This window comes from Myotis myotis, unplaced genomic scaffold (genome assembly GCF_014108235.1).
Source record: "Myotis myotis isolate mMyoMyo1 unplaced genomic scaffold, mMyoMyo1.p scaffold_m19_p_10, whole genome shotgun sequence".
NCBI lineage: Eukaryota > Metazoa > Chordata > Mammalia > Chiroptera > Vespertilionidae > Myotis > Myotis myotis.
Window position 1 is genome coordinate 54,337,795 of NW_023416314.1, and position 19,955 is coordinate 54,357,749.

Sequence of the window (19,955 nt, forward strand, 5' to 3'; positions counted from 1 at the left end):
CGTGGGGAGTGCAGGTGGCGGCCTCTTGCCCAATCCTCCTGTAGCCTGAGCTGTGGAATTCATCTATTTTCTGTGTTGAATAAAGAAAACAGAACCCCAGATGGTGGGAGCGACTTGCCGAAGGTCGCAGAAGTAGAGAGTGGCAAATGTTTTCAGTTAACATTTGTTGATTCCTTACTAGATTCAGGCATTGGCGGGGGACGGGGGCAGCGGGCTTTACCGGACGGGGCAGGCGGGGCGGGGACTCGGGCTGTGCGGGAGCTGGGATTCAAGTTCCGAATGCGGTCTTGACCTGGGGCTGGAACTTCACCGTGGACTGGGGGCGGGGCCTCCAGCTCCCGGTTCCCCACTCGCCTTCCCGGTGGCAGGAAAGTCCCGCCCCCAGGCGAGAGGAGAGCAGGGATTGGCTTTCCCCAGGCCGACTGACGGGGACAGGCGTGAGCGAGGGCTGCGGCGGAGGCGGGGCCGCGAGCAGGAAGTGGGATACGGGAGGCTCGCGGCGCGCTGGCCAGCGGGTTGCATCCGCCACTTCGCGGCGTCCCTACGGTCACTGGGGCGATGGAGGGGCCGGGCCTAGGCTCGCAGGTGAGTGCGGCCAGGGATGGCTGACCCGGGGGCCCGGCGAGGCGCGGCGCGGCGGCTGCGGGGAGGCGAGGGCGTGGGTTGAGGAAGCTCCCCGCGGGGCCTGGAAACCCCGAGGACGATGCTGGCGTTTCTCCGAGGAGACCGGGAGGAGGAGGCCAGGACAGAGGGTTGAGTGCCTTCGCCAAGCCTCCAGCCTCCTCGCTCGGGCCACAGCACCCCCGGGGACCGGTACTCCCCCGGTGCCTGGCCGGGGCCGCTGTGGGGCCTGGGAGGAGAGGGTGGCTGTTCCTGGGAGAGGTGTCAGGTGACACACCTGAGTTGGACCCGCCGGTCTTGACCTTGGGCCGGAGTCAGTGCGGTTCTGTTGATTTCCCTTTTGGCAGAGGCGCCGGGGCACCCGCCTTCGCACCACCCAGCCCTGCTGCAGCTCTGGTTCCCACACCCCTGCTTACTCCTTGGAAGAGACCGGGCTGCTCATTCAGGCTGGAGAAAGGGGCTGGGAGGGGAGGTGCGGGATAGCTGCCTGCAGAACCAGAGGACTCTCTAATGTGGAGGCACTACCAGCAGCCAGATGTGGTTCCAGAGAACAGAACGGGCCGCTGGGGGGCGTTACAGGAGGTACACGTTCGCTCCAAGAGAACAAGATTTTTTGTCCTTTTTTGAAAAAAAAAAAAAAAAAAAGGAAAATGGCCCTTTCCCAATGCATATTGTAGCTGGTCACAATATGTTGAATAAATGAAGCGTACCCAGATTCAGCCAACTTTTAGTGAGTGTTGAGCATGTGCCAAGTGCCTTTAAATGCATTATTTTATCCCAGAATGGACGCATCCTTGAGAAGATGGCAATCTCTAGATACAGATGAGAACACTGACGCTGTCTCCAGTTGGAGTGAGTTAGGCAGTGGATTTTCTGTTGTCAGCAGGGTTCAAGCAGTGTTGGTTGATTGGATTACTTGGCCTTTCAAAGAAGTCCAATCTAGAGAGCGTTTCTCATGCTCCCCCTGCCCCTTCCTTCTTCCAACAGTCTGATGTAGCTTTACGTGAGGAATAAGACGTGGGGAGTTGTCAAGGCGTTCTTAGTAGGTGTTCTTGGATTTTGACAGGCAAAAATAAAAAAGGTTCGCATGCAGACTGGATTTTCCAAAAGAGTGTAGAATTTTCACATGGGAGCTATGTCTAACCCCCCCCCCCCCCCCCAGAGTTTCAAGGAAAAGGTGAGAGGAGTAACCATCATATCTTAATTACTGCCACCCATTTACAAAAGCCTTTAAAGGGCTAAAAGTCCACTCCCTCTTGCTGAAGGGAAGGCAGCCCTGCCCCAGTTCCGTGAGAGATGGAAGGAGAGAGTGATTCAGAGGTTGAAATTAATGGGGCAAGGTAGAGATATCATTGTTGTTAATAATAATTGCTACTAAGTGTTTCCATAGTTGTGTAAAGATCTTACCTACATATGGTACTTTACAGTTTGCAAAATATTCCCCCATTCTTGACCTTCACTGTGACGCTGTGAGGTGGGGAGGGATCATGATTCTAGTTTTAGAGATTAGGCCTGAGGCTTAAAATATGGACGTCATCTGTGAAAAGTCTAATAGCCGCTAAGCAACAGAGCCAAGACTTCATTTGTTCTACTGGGAGTTAGGTACTGTTACAGGTGCAGAGATACATCAGAACAATACAGACAAAAACACTCCTGCTCTTGTTGAATTTGGTTCTGGTTCCACCTTGAGAACTGATGTTTTTTTTGGGGCAGAATTTGCCAGTACAATTTGCATACCTTGTTTTATTGCGCTTTGCTTCGTTGTGCTTCGCAGATACTGCTTTTTTACAAATTGAAGGTAAGGCCCTTCACCAGCAAAAAGATTATGACCTGTTGAAGTCTCAGATGGTGGTTAGCCTTTGTTAGCAATAAGGAGTTTTTAAATTAAGGTATGCACATTGTTTTTGTAGACGTAATGCCATTGCACACTTAATAGATTACACTATAGTGTGAACATAACTTTTATAGGCACTGGGAAACCAAAAAATGTGTGTGACTCTCTTTATTGAGATACTCACTTTATTGCAGGGGTCTGGAACTGAACCCCCAGTATCTCCAAGCTAGGCCTGTACCATCAGGCTCCCAGTTTCCTCTCTGACCTCATTTTTTATTACTTTCTTGCTTGCTCAATTAACCCCGGCCATACTGGCCTCAAGGCCTTGGTACTTACTATTTGCTCTATCTGGAATACTCTTTCCTCATACCCGCATGGCTTATTTCCACACCTCATTAAGGTCTTGACACAAATGTCACCTCCGTGTGGCAAGCCCTCCCCAGTATCACCACTACCAGCAACATTCCCTAGTTACCTTCCTTGCTTTTATCTCTTCTCAGCATTTAATACCATTTAACATACTTACTTGTCTTGTTTGTTGTCTCTCTCCCTCCACTGAATTAAGGGCTTTGAGGACAGAGATGTTTATCTGTTGTGTTCACTGCTGTGTACCTAGCGCTAGTGGGTACTCTGTAAATAATTGTCCAGTGAATGAACTTGGAAACTGAATTCTTGGTACTTCTGTTAATGTCTTGAGAAATTTTAAAGGTTATCAGTCAGATCTCTCTTTTTATTTTATTTGATAATCTTGCAGAACAGTGACCCTCATCAGAGTTTGCATACGGTTCTGTAGATTTTGGGTTTCTCTAAAATTAATGCCTATTGTAACTTTAAATGTATTTATTTACTATTTAGTAAAATGATTTGATTCGTGATATCTCATGGAAATATCATATGATCCCTTATATCTTAAAGATGTTCCTGTGACCTATTGCTGTGTAACAAGTCACCCTAAACCATAGTGGTGTAAACCAGCTATTGCCACGCTCATGGACTCTGTCAGGAATTTGGACATGGCATAGCAGGAATGGTTTGTTTCTGCTGCACCGTATCTGGGGCCTCTGCTAGAAAGACTCGTGAACTGGGATGACTCAGCACCGAGGGCTGGTGTTGTCTTCACTCACATGTCTGGCAGTTGATGCTGACTTTCAGCAGGGTCACCTACGTGTGGCTGGGCCTCTGCACAGCATGGTGGCTGGGTTCCAAGAGTGAGCATCTCAGGAGACAGGAGGAAGCTGCCGGTTTCTAAGGCCTGGGAATCACTTCTGAGAATTTAGTAGTGGAGTGTCACTGAGCTACCTCTGTGAGGAAGGACATGGAACCTCTCCTCCTGATGGAGAAGTATCAAAGAAGTTGGGGGCTTTGCTATAAAAATCACCACAGATGTGATTTTCATAATATCTTGTTATCCCCATGAAGGAGAGTAGTCAGCTAGCTACGCTCCTTTTTGTAAATCTTGTCTGTTGTGTTCACTGCCATATCCTGCATCTAGAACAGTACCTGGCACATACTAGGCATTCAGTTAATATCTGATGAATGAATGAATGGATTGTAGTAGGAATTGTGTCTTACTCGATTACCTAGTTACCTGTTCCTTAGTACTGTGATTGGTAGGTAGTAGGTGTTCTTTATATTTCCCTGAATGAATGATTAATGAATACTCAGTAATTTGCTGGCTTCCTGAGAATTTGCTTCATCTGTTCTGTTACCTTAATATTGTAGGTAGCCATGTAGCAGTTAAGCTTCCACTGCAAAAGGATGTTTGTTTGTGTGGTGAAGTCTTTACCAGTGCACATGTCATTAATGACTCTTGTAACAGTTCCTCTTACCATACAACATAGAGTTGGAAAGAACTTTATAGCTATATGACCTGCTCCTTCCATTTTACAAATGTAGAAGCTGAAGCCAAAAATGGGGTAATTAGCCACCATCATACAAGCCAACATGAAATCTGAGACTTTGACCTTGTTCTCAAGGAGTTTGCATTTTCAATGTAGTAAAAATGAAACAACTAGAGAATACCATAAAAATAATTTTTTGATAACTAGAGAGTAATCTCTAAGAAGGATTTCGTATCATGACATAAATAAACTGCTTTAATCTTTGTGATGGGTATATATGGTTGTTTTCCTTAAACATCTTTATGGGACTGCCTCTCGTTAGTTAACCTCCCCCAAAGCAGGTCATCTCCTTTCTCACCTGTAGCTCTTGTGGAAAATTTTGGGAAGGAGCAAATCTAGAGCAAAGGAGATAACTTAGAGCTGTCGTTTCTAAACTTTTTTGATCATGCACTGCTATCAGTAAAACAATTTTGAACTTGTACCCCTAGAATAAAACACTAATGTGAAAAGTAGGATCCAAAATTTTCATTTTTGTAAAATATCACTAATTTTGAGCTGAATGGAGTGATGAATGGAGCTTGCACTGCAAGCTGGCTGGGAGCTCAGGGATCCAGCTGCACAGTACAGATCATCCAGGCGCTGACTGCAATTTATCATCACTTGTTGGCAATGGATAACTCTAACCCCTATGCGATGGGGATGATTCTCTGTTATATGGTTGTCTGAGACTTAAACAGTTCAGTACCCCTCTATTTGATGTACATGGGGGCTTGGGACAGGGGTCAGTCACCAAATTCATATTGTCATGGAGCATGTTATTGTAAGATTTGACAATATATTTCTAAACTATATTCATTCATTAATAGGTCAACATATACACATGGTAAGGTTTTAAATTAAGGATAGTAAATATAAATTTGCTTCAAATCACCCTTTTTGGTAATTTTGAATATTTTTGGAGGGAAGCTGGCATTTTGTTTAGATTGTCTTTGTTTTTACTTTGTGTGACTAATGAAGATTACCTGCTCTGAAGAGAAGTGTCAGCTCTGCAGTACTCTTGTTTGTGTGTACTTATGCTGTTATTATCTTAATTCATGGCCTCTTTATAGTTTAACTCACTTGCTCATTTTGGGAGGGCAACTTAGTGCTCAAATCAGTAAAGCTTAAAGAGGCCAAATTTATAAAATTTTGCATCTTTCTCTTAAAAATAAAAATCAAAGGCATTGTAATAGAATAGAAACTTTAACATTTTTCCCATTATCTAATGGGTCAGTGCATATACAGCCTTGTGTACACTTGCCTCACTTTGGAGACCATTGACTGAAAGCAGGCTTTGAGTTTATATAATCATTTTTAGGTTTTACTCTGATCTGGATTTAGGGTCCCTCCCCTCCCCCCCAAGCAAAATGCTGTTCTCTAGTTTTTATCACCCATTTTTGCCATTTAATCACATATTGCCTTCCATATGTCTCTGATTTACCTGCACTATTAGACTTAAATTCCTGGAGGATAAATACCCATGGCTTCAGAAGGTGGGGGCCGTGTACATCATAAGTACACAATAATTAATTGTTGAATAAGTAAATAAATGCTCTTAATTGCCCATGTTCTTTACATTGACATGTGTAATCCTCCCTAAGTTCCTACATGAAAAATGAAGCTGATGTCCTTAATGCTTTAAGACATTATTAGAGGAAACAAATTTGTATCTTTAGAATGAGTCAATTTTCTGTGATGAAAAATCTGTATATAAACAAAGGGTTAATCTTCCTAACATACAAATGGAAAAAGATACACAGTCTACTAGAAAAACAGTAGACTGTGAAAAGGCAGTCCACCAAAGAGAAATTATGAGAGCTAGTCAACATAACAAACAAACTACCAAAACTCCGATTAGCTATGAGGGGCACACAAATGAAAAACAGGTGTCATATTTTAGCCATCAGATTGGCAGGAATGTACTGGATGTTAATTATAGGATTATTTGTAGAAGTGAAGACTGAAATCAACCTACAGAACTAACAATAGGGAAGTGGTTGAATAAATGATGCTAGATCTATACAGTTGAATAATATTCAACTATTACTGACCAGCATAGCTATACATAGTACATGGTTAAGTGAGACAAGCAAGTTGATGAATGCGATCCCATTGTTTTTAAAAAATAAATATTAAGAAAATGACAAAAGCATATATGTATATATACTGTATAATGGTAGATATGTTAGAGTACACAGTAGGTCCTCTGGTTATGTCGGAGATCCGTTCCTATGGTGCGACGTAAGGTGATTTTCTCTGTAAGTCGGAACCCACCTACATAAGCACCTACGTCACTCACATGGAGCACGTATACAGCAGTAATGAAGTGAAACAGTAAAAAAAATTTAAAAGAAAGATAACAATTCCTGACCTTTATTTGTGGTAAATAAATAATAAAAAACATAAAGCACATATGTACATACGTCGAAATGATGGAACTTTTCTTTTTTTATAAATAAATGGGAGATGGTGACATAACCACGAAACGACATACGTAACCTGAGGACTGCCTGTATACACAATGACAAAGGATACCCCAAATTAAATAATAGTATCTCTGGTAATGTAAGATTGGATTATTTGCAAATCACATATCTAACAGAGGACTTTTGTCTAGAATATATAATATAAAGAACTCTCAAAACTTTTTAAGAAAACAAATAGCTCAGTTAAAAAATGGCAATTTTCTTAACTTTTGTCTGAAAAAGTGTACATTTCATCCCTGTTTTGCAGAATATTTTTGCTGGTGTTTCCAGGCTTACAGTATTTTCCTTCAGCTCTTCAAAACTATTGTGCTTTTTTTTTGTCTTCTGGCTTGCACTTACTGATGAGAAGTCTGAATTCATTCTTATCTTTGTTTTTGAACATAATGTGTCTTTTTCCTTAGGTTGCTCTTAAGATTATGTCTTTATTTATTTAGTGATTTGATTATGATATACCTTGGTATGAGAATTTGAGGTTTATTCTGCTTGATTTTTTTTTTTTTTTGAGCTTCTAGGAGCTGTGGGTTTGTAGTTTTTCACTAAATTTGGCAGATTTTTGGCTATTGTTTAGTCAAATATTTTAAAATATCTCCCCCTCTTCTTGTGGGACTCAAGCTATACATGTTCAAGAACTTGATTCATTAGGGATCTCTTTAGTGTGTATCTGCCACAACTCCCAAAACAGGCATGGCGACCTTCCTATTTGTAATGTCAATAGCCATGACCTTCCACCTACTATAAGTATTAAGATCTATTTGTGTGCCTTTGCTTTGTCTTATGACAAAACATACATATACTTTGGAATTTTCTAATATTAAGCATCTAATCCTCGTGAAGAGAATGAAGATGAAAATCTTCCCTTGTATTCAACTCTAAGACTCAAAATATTTTAAATTTAATAACATAGATATTGGTGACAGTAGCAAATTCTTCATTATGTAATTGAATGTGACATTAATTCTCTTCCTGTGCTTTGTCAAATTACTCCTACTCTCCAGTGCAGGAATCACAGCCATGGCCCCCACCCTCCAGGATTTGGTCGACATGGAGTCTGTGCACATGAAAACAAAGAACTTGCCAAGGCAAGAGAAGCTCTTCCTCTTATAGAGGACTCTAGTAACTGTGACATTGTAAAAGCTACTCAGTAAGTCTTCCCAGTTCTTTGTTTTACCTTTATGTTCTGTTCAAGTATAATAATGTATGTGCAGTTCATGGCATCCAGTGTATACCCAGCTCACTTCCTACTCCATTGCTAGTATGTTTGTTATAGCAGCATCAGACCACTTAACGCAGTGCACCTTAGCTGTTTATTACCAGTCTGTCCCATTAGATTGTGAGCAGCTTCTTAGCAAAAGCATGTTTTTTTTTCATCTTTGTAGCCCCATGCTTTTGCACACAGTTCCTGCCTTGTATTAGGTGCCCAGTAAATGCTTTTATTGTCTTCTGGCTTGAATGAATGAATCATTTTAAGTGACACTAAAACTAGACCAGTGATGGCGAACCTATGACACGCATGCATGCGAACTCATTATTTTGGTTGACTTTTCTTTGTTAAATGGCATTTAAATATATAAAATAAATATCAAAAATATACATCTTTGTTTTACTATGGTTGCAAATATCAAAAAATTTCTATATGTGACATGGCACCAGAGTTAAGTTAGGGTTTTTCAAAATGCTGACACGCCGAGCTCAAAAGGTTCGCCATCACTGAACTAGACTCTGAGTCTGAAACACAAATCTGAGTCTTTTAAAATGTACTACAACCAAAATATATAGGTGGGATGGAAAAATACCAGCTCACACCTTTATGGATATTTTAAACATTTATTTATTGAGTACTTTCTGTGTACCTATTGTGTGCTAGAAGAAAGTCAGTAAAGTAGAATTAGGCTTCCTGACCACTTGAAACATATAGTGGGTTGTTTTGCGTGCACCAAAAATGAAATTATGTTTTGAAAGGAGATCCTTAAGATCTCTAGATATGGGTATTAAATCATTTCCAGCATGTTTATCCTCGTAAATCTCATTGATTATTAACATCCACCCATCTCTTGCCATTGAATATATTTTGAAATATTTTGTCCATCAAGCTACATTGATTTTTAATACATTTTCTTAATAATCAAATATAAATCTGACTATCAGAGCTTCTAATCAGCATGAAAAGAACTAATGTTGCCACACTAACTTGATATAATTGTTGTCAAAAGCAAGGATGTTTGGTGATTAATTAGCCTGTTTGGCCTTAATGTAGACTCATACAGTGGGGCCTTGACTTACGAGTTTAATTCGTTTCGTGACGGAGCTCATAACTCAAATTACTTGTATGTCAAATCTTAAAGTGAACGAGTGAGACACGTGATGCTGGGCTGATGTTGTGGCGTTCACTGTGACGTTCGCTGCGCCAACTAGCGGTGGGGTATCTGAAGCTGGCTCGTAACCCGAATTTTAGCTCGCAACTCAAAGCAAAAAATCGGCCGAGAGATGGCTCGTATCTCGAAAAACTCGTTAGTCTGGACACTCGTAAATCAAGGCCCCACTGTATATAATTTATGTTAAAAAATAATTGACAGTTATTTGGATATTCTAAATATTAATTTATATGAATTCTCGAGGCCCTGGGAACCACTACTTTACATGAATATTATTTGATATTGTTTATATTATTATATTTATATGAAGATGAGAATGTTCTTAAGATAAATATTAGCTTTAATTAGAATGGAAACATTTAAATGTTTCTCTGCTACTGGTAAATTTCTATAAGATAAATGTGAAAAATTAGGCTATGCACACAGGAAATTAAAAACTTACATTTTAACCCTGCCAGTGTGGCTCAGTGGTTGAACACCGACCTATGATCCAGGAAGTCACCGTTTGATTTCTGGTCAGGGCACATGCCTGGGTTGCGGGCTCAACCTCAGTCAATGATTTTCTCATATCATTGATGTTTCTATCTTGCCCTTACTCTCTGAAATAAAAATATATATATTTAAATAATCTCACATTTTATATCATTCCTAAACTTTCCTTTGAGGTCTTAGACCTTCTTAAGTCATTGTGGGAAGATCTTTAGATAGATGTGGGAAGGCAAAAAAACCCCCACAAAAAACAAAAGCGTGCGTGTGTGTGTGTGCGTCTATGTGTGTGTTTGTGTTTTCTAAACCACGAAAATCCTCACTAGTGTGTACTCTTATATTTCTCATGTAAAGGGACTATTTTTTCCCTTATGTTAAAGTTGACATTTAAAAGATGAAAATGTATGTATCATCAACAATTTACTTTTATTAATATTTTCATTTAGCATTGTAAGATAGTTATCTCTATCTTAAAAATGCCATAAAGACAGATAGATAGGGACACACACACATTTTGGTGAGGGAGAAATGATTTAATTTTACATCATGCTAAATGTGGTCTGTTGGGACTTAATATTTTTTGTTAAAAGAAATATTGCTAATGAATTATTGTAAAAGTTATTATGGTCTTAAAATATATACTTCTCTCCTGTTTCTCATTCTTATAGTCAATCAATTAAATAACTCTCTTAAACATTCCTCAGGTCCATCCCTCTCTTTAGGCTCTCATCACCTGTATTTATTGCAAGAGCCTCTAAACTGGTCTTTCAGTCTCTGCTTCACCCTCTGCAAATTAGTTTCCATACTGCCACTAATGCGATCTTCCTTAAAACTCAGAGTCTTAGAGCGTTCCTCTTTAAAGCTTGCAGTAGTTTCCCTTTGAACAATAGATGAATTACGAACTTCAAAGCATGGCATAGAAGGCCCAGGCAGTCTTTGTCTCTCCATTCTATCCTCATATTTTACCGTTCTCTTCCATATGCTTTATCCTTCCTCAGTGTTAAATTGCTTATATTTCTCTGAACATCTGTGCAGTCTCACATCTCTGATTGTTGTACATGCTGTTCCCTCTGCCTGAAATGCCCTCCCTTCAGCCTACAAAACATAGTTCATAAACCATGGTTCATCTCCTTCAGAATGTCTAATTTCTTCCTTTGCCATACATACCTTATGCTATGTTTACATTTTATTGTTGAATTTATCCCATCCCAAATTTTAGTCTCTCTCCTTAATTGGGAGGTCATTGCATGGGCTTGGTTTTTTGATTCAAGAATTGAGATTATAGTCAGGAATCAGCACCATACATTCCTGGCATATAGTGGAGAATCTAATGAAACTTATTGAAGGAGGGAAAATGTGAATGTTAAAGTTTATTTAAGAAAATCAAGTTCAACTCCAAATGGATGTTGTTTGGCTTTACAATATGGCCTCTTGATATGTATCTTTGTTAATGTATTTCTGTGTTGACTGAAAGATCAGATAAAACCTGGTAAAAGAAAGAAATTTTGATATTTGAAATTATTTTAATGGTATCAATTATGTCCTTTTTTTTCTTATTTGAGATACGGGATTTTTGAACGATGTAAAGAATTAGTAGAAGCAGGATATGATGTCAGGCAACCAGACAAAGAAAATGTGTCGCTTCTTCATTGGGCTGCTATTAACAACAGACTGGATCTTGTAAAGTAAGATGGGATATATGTGTATTAATTGTGTATTTATAATTCTAGACCTCTCCTTCATTTGTGTTTTCTTCAAGTGCAACTTTTAATGTTGAAGCATCCATAGTCCTTTATTGTAAATGAATATCTGAAACTGTGCCACACACATCAGTTATCCGAGCGTTGAAAAGGACCGTGGAGATCATCCAGTCCAGGGTTGTCACTGGCTCAGAAAGGAAAATTGAAGACAAAGCCACAGGGCCCATTATAAAGATAAAGTTCAGGCAATGTAATTGAACATTGTTTTTAAAAGAAAAAGTGTAAGATAAACTCTCTCAGGATAGAATAGAAAGTTTCATTCAGGTAGTATAGAAGAAACATTGAAATATTTTACATTGCTTAATAATGCCAGGGGGAATGGATGAATAGGGGAATAATTTAACCTTTTTTAAAAGCTAAATGTGCAATACATTTTTAAGTAGGCATGTATTGCATTGTAGAAAATACTTTCTCTTCGTAAAGCAATACTGCCTAACCATTATTTTTTATTTTATACCTTAGCATGTAAAATATATGTATGTATGTGAATTACATGTAATTTGTATTATATATATTAAATTTTGGAGATTTAAGAAAATAAAACTATACTAAAGTTTAAAATACACATACAGATAAACCCCTCTTCTGTGAAAATAAACTGATGTGTTGTTTGATAATGATATGCGAAGCTCAACTTTGAGATAATGAGACTAATTCCTGTAAACCACAGAAGAAAATGTCTCTTTGCCTTACAGATTCACTTATTCAATGTATCATATCTGTGTCTCCAAATAGAAAGCAAAACATTCAGAATGTCTAACTTTTCTAAAAGGATTTTGAATTATTTTTTGCTATTTTTAAAATTCATTCCCAGATAGTAATTCTAATCTTAAGCTGTTTAAAGGGATATAATTTCACTTTTTCTTTCAATTTAAGTAGCATATCTGTGTGATCCTGAACCTTTTACATATAAACCTTTAAGAGTGTTGTGGTAATTAGAATATGCAGAATAGTTATCACATGCTCAGTATGTAAGTAATAATGAATACTCATGACACCAGGAGTAATTACTTATATGCTATGAATATTTCACTAGGGTTCTGTTTGATGCTGTTGTGTGAATCTTTCAGACTTCTGTTGATCTGTGAGGTTTTAGGGAGGGTTCTTATAATTTCTGTTTTCCAATACATTTATTACTAAGAATAAAGTTTTCTTTCTCAATATGAATTTTAAGTTTTAAATCTGTTTATCTATGTCTGTTTTTAACAGGTTTTATATTTCAAAAGGTGCTGTGGTAGATCAGTTGGGTGGAGATTTAAATTCAACTCCTCTTCACTGGGCCATCAGGTAAAGGTTTTTTTGTACACTGACATTGCTATTCAAAGTCAAGTGACTTAAGTTTATTTTCTGAACATTAATGATCAGCATTTTCCACTAGAATTTTCTGGGATTCTCTTCTGTGCTATCCATTATGGTAGCCACTAGCCATATGTGAAATATGAAATGGGGCTAATGTAACTAAGGAATTGAATTTTAAATTTAATTTAAAATTTATTTTATTTAATTTTAACTAATATGAAATCAAATAGCCTCATGTAGCTATTAGCCATCATATTGGAAACTGCAGTTAGAGACCATTTGAAGGGCTTTCTTTCCTCCCCCCTTCATTAAACAAACAAACAAACAAAAAACAAATGTAGCTTTAAGGAGTTTCCAAAGACAGATGTTTTTTTGTGTTTAACTTGGGCCTCCAATGTGATGGTCAAACTCAAATGTGTGTCTTATACTTTCTTTTATGTAATCAAAATACATACATTTTGTACTTGATCACATGGTTAAAAGTGGTAGTTTAGTGAACTATAAATCAATTTTTTTTCTCTGGTAAATATTAGCTATCTGAAGCTGAAGTTAATAGGCCTGTCTAAATACCTAACAATTTCTTAATTTTTCATCTTAACTCCATTCTGTATGGTTGATGGGGTTGACATGAACCTGAAACTAAAGTGAATAATTGTTCATTTAAAGCAAGGTACTGAATCTTTTCTCCATAGCCAATAAATTTGAAGAATCTAGGGTGAACTCATCCACATGTAAGCTTCATGTGGAAAATGATCCATATTCAGGTGTAAAAATATCTAGTTCCTAAGAATAATATTATAGTATACCAGCAGTCTGAATGTTATATTGCAGGGTATCTGGCTCATGATTATTTTAAAGTAGCAACAGTGAAGTCTAACTGGTTTTAAAGTTTACATTTTTAGCATTAGTCATGTAATATTATTATTTATACATGGTAGCAACATAAGGTTTAAGGTAGATTGGGAGGTTATTAAGGTTATTACCTGCCCTCAGGAAGGACTGTCCAGATAGTTCTAAGTGTGGAACACCTAAGTAAAGGACATTTAGAAAATCTCCAGAGTTTTAAAAACCTTATTGTTAGGAAATACTTTTTATATCTAACTAAAATCTCTCATGTCTCAGGGATATCAATTTCTCCCTGAATTTTTTATTTTTATTTTTTGCTACAGAAATACAGTATACTTTTTATTCTTTATTTACAGACAAGGACATTTACCCATGGTCATATTATTACTGCAGTATGGTGCAGACCCCACCCTCATCGATGGAGAAGGATTCAGCAGCATCCACCTGGCAGTATTATTTCAACACATGCCCATTATAGCCTATCTCATCTCAAAGGGACAGGTATATCTTGAAACATATCTTATACTATAGCTATTATAAATTTGAAGAGATTGAGAAGATGATTAGTAGTCTGTTCTCATGTTTAAAGTATAAGTGAAAAATATCCAGATATTCAAATATTAGCCTCAGTAGGTCTAGCTGTTGAATATTCTTTTCTAGCTTCATTGGAGCAAAAAGGACAGGTCATTTAGCTCAGTAACATATAATAGATGTTTTTAAGCTTGTAAGCCAGTAATAGTTTTCCTTATGATTCTTGCAGAGATTTTCAAAAACATGACTTCAAAGCCTATATTTTTCTTCTGGCTGAATGTAGAAATGGTAATCAGATCACTGAATTAACCCATCATTGCTTTCATTGTTTGAGTCTAAATGGGAGACCAATTTGAATGTGTGCTTCTTATTGTTCTCTAAAGTAATTCCATGAAAAATGACTTGCCTTAAGAGGCATCCATTTATGGCACAGGTTAAATTATAGGTTATTGGCAGTGGGAGTGTCACTGTCAGCTATATTTGTCTGGGATATGCTTTCTCTTAGCAAAGTAGTTTATGTATTAGCAGACTCGCCTATAACAGGCGTGGACACATGTTTGCACAAATGCTGTGGAATGACTATGCTCTCTGTAAATGAGCACTTTCTCTCAGACTTAGCCAGTTGAAGTAGAATAATTATAACCTCCTTGGGCTCACTTTGGAAATATGTTTGAGGAGGAATCCTTCCTGCTTCTCTTTGGGTTCCTTCCCATGTTGTACTCCTCCAAGGCCCATAAGGATCTTCAATAATTGAGACTCTTTCTTTGGCTTGGTTGGAACTATTATTGTATACCTCGAACCTGGGCCCATTGTATTAAAAGGAGATATGATTTCTTTTTTCTTTTTTTTATATTCTAGAAAAATAGAAAAGAATTTTTCATGTGTTACCTTTTAAAACATAATATGATAAATAAAAGAAAATACAATCAGAAGATAGTTGTTCACTATTACTGTTAAGTGTTTAAGCAGAGACTGAATGACTTTGTGTAAAAGATGATAGTACCAGTGAATGTACTATCAGATAAGGTCTAAAACTAGATGACTTCTAGGGTCTTTGCTTCTAAAGTCTCTTATATTTGATGGTGATTATTATTTCTCTCTTTCCCTTAGCTCTCTTCCATTCATATTATATAACACTTTGAATCACATATTCAGATATACCTTTTAAAAATATTTCCTATAAATCAATGAACTTTTATCCTATGGCTGTGAAGCAGAACATTCTTTTATTAAATGATACTTGAACCCTCCTTATAAACACAGTGGTAGTGCTAATGCATTGAAGAGATACCTCTATTAAGAAAAAAAAGAGAATTTTGACTGTGTCTATAGTTAAGCTGATTGACCCTTCTTTTTGAACAGAGTGTGAATATGACAGATTTAAATGGGCAGACACCTCTCATGCTATCAGCTCACAAAGTACTTGGGTAAGTGAGTTTAATTGAATTGCCTCATTCTGATTCTTGCTTCTGACCATTTCTTTTTTTGTGTATATAATTTTAAGTATCTTAATCTATATGAAATGATAGTACATTCTGAAGAATAAAATAAGATTTTCCACCCTGTGATTGTGATATGGACTTTTTATGTAGTTATATTTAGAAAAGCACTATTGAAATAATTTTCTCTTTTCTGATAGCTTAGGGGAAGAGTTTGAAAGCTACTATAAGAAAACTAGAGGCGTGGTGCACAAAATTCATGCACGGGTAGGGTCCCTAGGCCTGGCCGGCTATCAGGGACAATCAGGGCCTTCCTTCCCTTGGCTGCTGGCTGCTGGCTGGGGCCTTCCTTTGTTCCGTGCCATGCCCTGCTGGTCAGTGCATGTCATAGCAAGCGTTTGAACTCCCGGTTGGTCAAACTCCTGAGGGGACAATTTGCATATTAGCCTTTTATTATATAGGATAATTTCTTTATAGAACAGATAGAGATTCCATAGCATATATTTATTATTTTTTAAATAAATCTTTATTGTTGAAAGTATTACATATGTCCCTTTTATTTTTCTCCATTGCCCTCTTCAACCCCTCTCCCCCAGAAGCCTTCACCACCCACTGTCTGTGTCTATGGGTTTTGCATATATGCATATGAGTTCATTGGTTGATTTCTTCCCCACCTCTGCCCTCCCCTGATAGCATATACTTATTAACATGACTTACGTTTCTTATTTTGCATTTTTTAAAAATGGCAATGGGGGGGGGAATTCAGGACATCTGTAATACTGTCAACAATAAAAATATATATATATGCATAAAAAAGACAAGTTTAAATGTTCTCATAATTTGAAATCTAGATGATAAATCTGCTTTGCAGAACACAATGAATGTTGAGGATCTCCAACACTGATGACTGCTCAGAAAATATTAATTGTAACTGACCTATGGAAATAGTGTATATGTTCACATCAAGTACTTGCATATTTAAGTTTTTCTGTGTATTTCTTTTATAAACACATGATTAATGACCAGCATATAGTCCATCTTCTGTGTTTCTTCTCTCAAATATATGCTTTAGTTTTCACTTTGTCAGTTGATTTCCAAGGTTATGCTCAATTTCTGATTTTGATTTTACTTTAGACTTTTCTCCTAGGAACAGAGTTAGTTCTGATGTCATTTCATTTTCATTCATAGAGTGGTGGGGTAGTGGTAGAATTTTATTAGAAAGCTTTTTGTCATCTTTGCCGATAACTCTGAAGTCAGATACAGTGTTTAAAGATCTCGGTAGAATAAGTTAAGTAGAATATTATTTTATTAAAAGAATCTCAAGTAGTCATGAAGGTCAGGGAGGTATTGATGATAAAACAATATTTATTGAATTCTGCCTTTTAGTCCATAACTTTCTAAGATAAACACATACTTTAGAATATTATTTATACCCAACTTTATTTAATAATAGGTTAGAAGGAAAATGTGAAGTTAGCTTTTGATTTATCTCCTCAAATATAGTATTGTACATTTAATTTTTAATTAGATGAATAACATAGAATTTTATATTGGCCAAAGTTAAATGTATAATTTAAAAGAAAATGTTAATAAAATAACAGCATGAAAGTAAAAGTTTGAAAAACAAAAGTAGTTATTTCATTGTATTGATGTGAATATTGTATTTTCTATATAGTCACACAATAGATATCTTTTTGAGGGGCATGTGCATCTCTTCTATTAGCAACTACAATAGAACTCTGTACAAAGAAGGTCCTTAGTTTTCAGAATTTTGATTTGTTAATTGATATATTAGCTTAAAAGATTGGTTATTTACATTTTCCCCTCAAATCATTCATCTCTCTAATACCCCTTGGTATTTTATTGTTTTGAAACAGGCCAGAACCAACTGGATTTCTTTTAAAGTTTAATCCTTCTCTCAATGTGGTTGATAAAATACACCAAAACACCCCACTTCACTGGGCAGTGGCAGCAGGAAATGTTACTGCAGTTGATAAACTTTTGGAAGCTGGTTCTAGCCTGGATATCCGAAATGTTAAGGTATGACCAGGTATTTATCTCCCTTAGTTTATTATATCTTCAGTTAGAAGATTGATAAATTAACATAAAGGTAAGCTCTACATATGACTTCAGTCATTACAGGATAGATGTAAATAATAATAGCTGGCTAACAAATATGTTAAGTCTATGAATCTGATGAGGTTTTTAAAAAATGCTCTACATTACTAATCATCAGAGACATGCAAATTAAAACCACAATGAGATATCACCTCACACCTGCCGTAATGGCTATCATCAATAAATCAACAAACAACAAGTGTTGGCAAGGATGTGGAGAAAAGGGAACTCTCTTGCATTCGTGTTGGGAATGCAGACTGGTACAGCCATTGTGGAAAACACTAGGGAGTTTCCTCAAATAATTAAAAAAATGGAACTGTTTTTTGACCCAGTGATCTCACTTTTGGGGATATATTTTAAGATCCCACTTCTGAGAATATAACCTAAGAATGTGAAACACTAATTCAAAAGAATAAATGTACCCCTCTGTTCATTGCAGTGTTATTTACAATAGCCAAGATCTGGAAACAGCCCAAGTGCCCATCTGTAGATGAATAGGTAAAAAAGCTGTGGTATATTTATACAATGGAATACGATGTAGCCATGGGAAAGAAGGAACTCTTACCTTTTGCAACAGCATGGATGGATCTAAAGATTATTAGGCTAAGTGAAACGAGCCAGTCAGAGAAAGACAAATAGCATATGATCTCACTTATATGTGGAATCTAATGAACAAAATAAACTGATGAACAAAATAGAAACAGAGGCATGGCCCTAGCCAGTTTGGCTCAGTGGATAGAGTGTCAGCCTGCAGACTGAAGGGCCCCAGATTTGGTTCTGGTCAAGGGCACATGCCTGGATTGTGGGCTCGATTCCCAGTGGGGAGCATGCAGGAGGCAGCCAACCAATGATTCTCTCTCATTGTTGATGTTTCTCTCTCTCCCCCTCCCTTCTTCTCTGAAATCAATAAAAATGTATATATATATATAAAAAGAAACAGAGGCATGGATATACATGGGACAGACTGATAGCTGTTAGGGAGAAGTAGGGTGGGGGAACTGGATAAAAGAAGGTGAAGGGATTAGCCAAAAAGTATGTATATATAACACAGAGACACAGGCAACAGGCTGGTGATAAGCAGGGGGGAGGTGGGGTGGAGACCAGGTGGAGATGGGCAAGGAGCGGGGGAATGGGGATGGAAAGAGACTTTGCTTGGGGCACACGATGCAGTGTGCTGATGATGTTTTATTGAGTTGTACATTTGAAACCTGTATGGTTTTGTGAACTATTGTCACCCCAATAAATTCAATTAAAAAAAAATGGAATCATACAATAAAAAAAAAAGTCTAGTACCCATGCTGTATAAAATATGTGATTGAGCCCTAGCCGGTTTGGATATTATAGAGCGTTGGCCTGGGGACTGAAGAGTCCCAGGTTCGATTCCGGTTAAGGGCATTCACCTTGGTTGCAGGCACATCCCCAGTAGGGGGTTTGCAGGAGGCAGCTGATCGATGCTTCTCTCTCATCGATGTTTCTAACTCTCTATCCCTCTCCCTTCCTCTCTGTAAAAAGTCAATAAAATATTTTTAAAAATGTGATTGAACTTTTTCTTTCTTTTTTTAGGGAGAAACACCTCTTGAGATGGCTCTACAAAGTAAAAATCGGCTCATTATTCATATGCTAAAAACAGAAGCCAAAATGAGAGCTAACAAAAAATTCAGACTTTGGACGTGGCTACAGAAATGTGAGGTAACTATACTTTCAGAATGATTCTAAATTAACTAACACCAGATTTCTATGGAGAGGGTCATCATGAATACTACACCTATTTTGCATTTAGGTATTTGAAGGAGAGAGAAATAAATAATGGTTTATTTATTTTAGTCTCCTTTGCCAACTCCTTTGCTTTTCCCCCACCTCATACAGTAGGGTGCCCCAGGACTTTGTCCTTGGACTTCTTTTATTTGTATTCATTCATTCCCTTAGTGATTTCATGCATTTACATGGCTTTGAATGCCATCTATATACAGTATTGGTAACTCCCAATGTTTTCACTAGTTCAGACCTTTCCAGACTCGTATCTCCCAGTTACCTGTATAACTTACCCAGTTCAGTGTCTGATAGGCATCTCCAATACAACATCCAAAACTGAAATCCTCATCTTCTCCCCACCCCTCCCTAACTATTCCATTCATAGCCTTCCACAGCTCTGTACATGGCAACTCCAGCTTTCCAATCACCTGTGTCTTTTCTCAGTCATAACATGTATCTAGGCCATTAGAAAAAGGTATAGGCTACTCTGCCCTCAGTTTATATCCATTAATGCCTACTCACCATTCCACC

General features: G+C 37.7%; 1 protein-coding gene across 7 annotated transcripts in view; it reads left to right on the forward strand.

The window, feature by feature from the left end:
* The first annotated feature begins 440 nt into the window (after positions 1-440).
* Positions 441-19,955, forward strand: part of ZDHHC13 (zinc finger DHHC-type palmitoyltransferase 13) — a 42,122-nt gene continuing 22,607 nt past the window's right edge. For 2 of the 7 annotated variants that reach the window (XM_036325635.1, XM_036325638.1), the window contains exons 1-9: positions 479-585; positions 1,403-1,473; positions 7,817-7,962; positions 11,242-11,364; positions 12,649-12,726; positions 13,941-14,085; positions 15,478-15,542; positions 17,432-17,594; positions 19,236-19,361. In XM_036325635.1, the coding sequence (XP_036181528.1) occupies positions 1,444-1,473; positions 7,817-7,962; positions 11,242-11,364; positions 12,649-12,726; positions 13,941-14,085; positions 15,478-15,542; positions 17,432-17,594; positions 19,236-19,361 (876 nt within the window). In that variant the 5' untranslated portion in view covers positions 479-585; positions 1,403-1,443. Of the gene's footprint in view, positions 586-1,402; positions 1,474-7,816; positions 7,963-11,241; positions 11,365-12,648; positions 12,727-13,940; positions 14,086-15,477; positions 15,543-17,431; positions 17,595-19,235; positions 19,362-19,955 lie in introns of all 7 variants that reach the window. The other 5 variants (XR_004970451.1, XM_036325636.1, XM_036325637.1 and 2 more) reach the window with 5 other exon arrangements.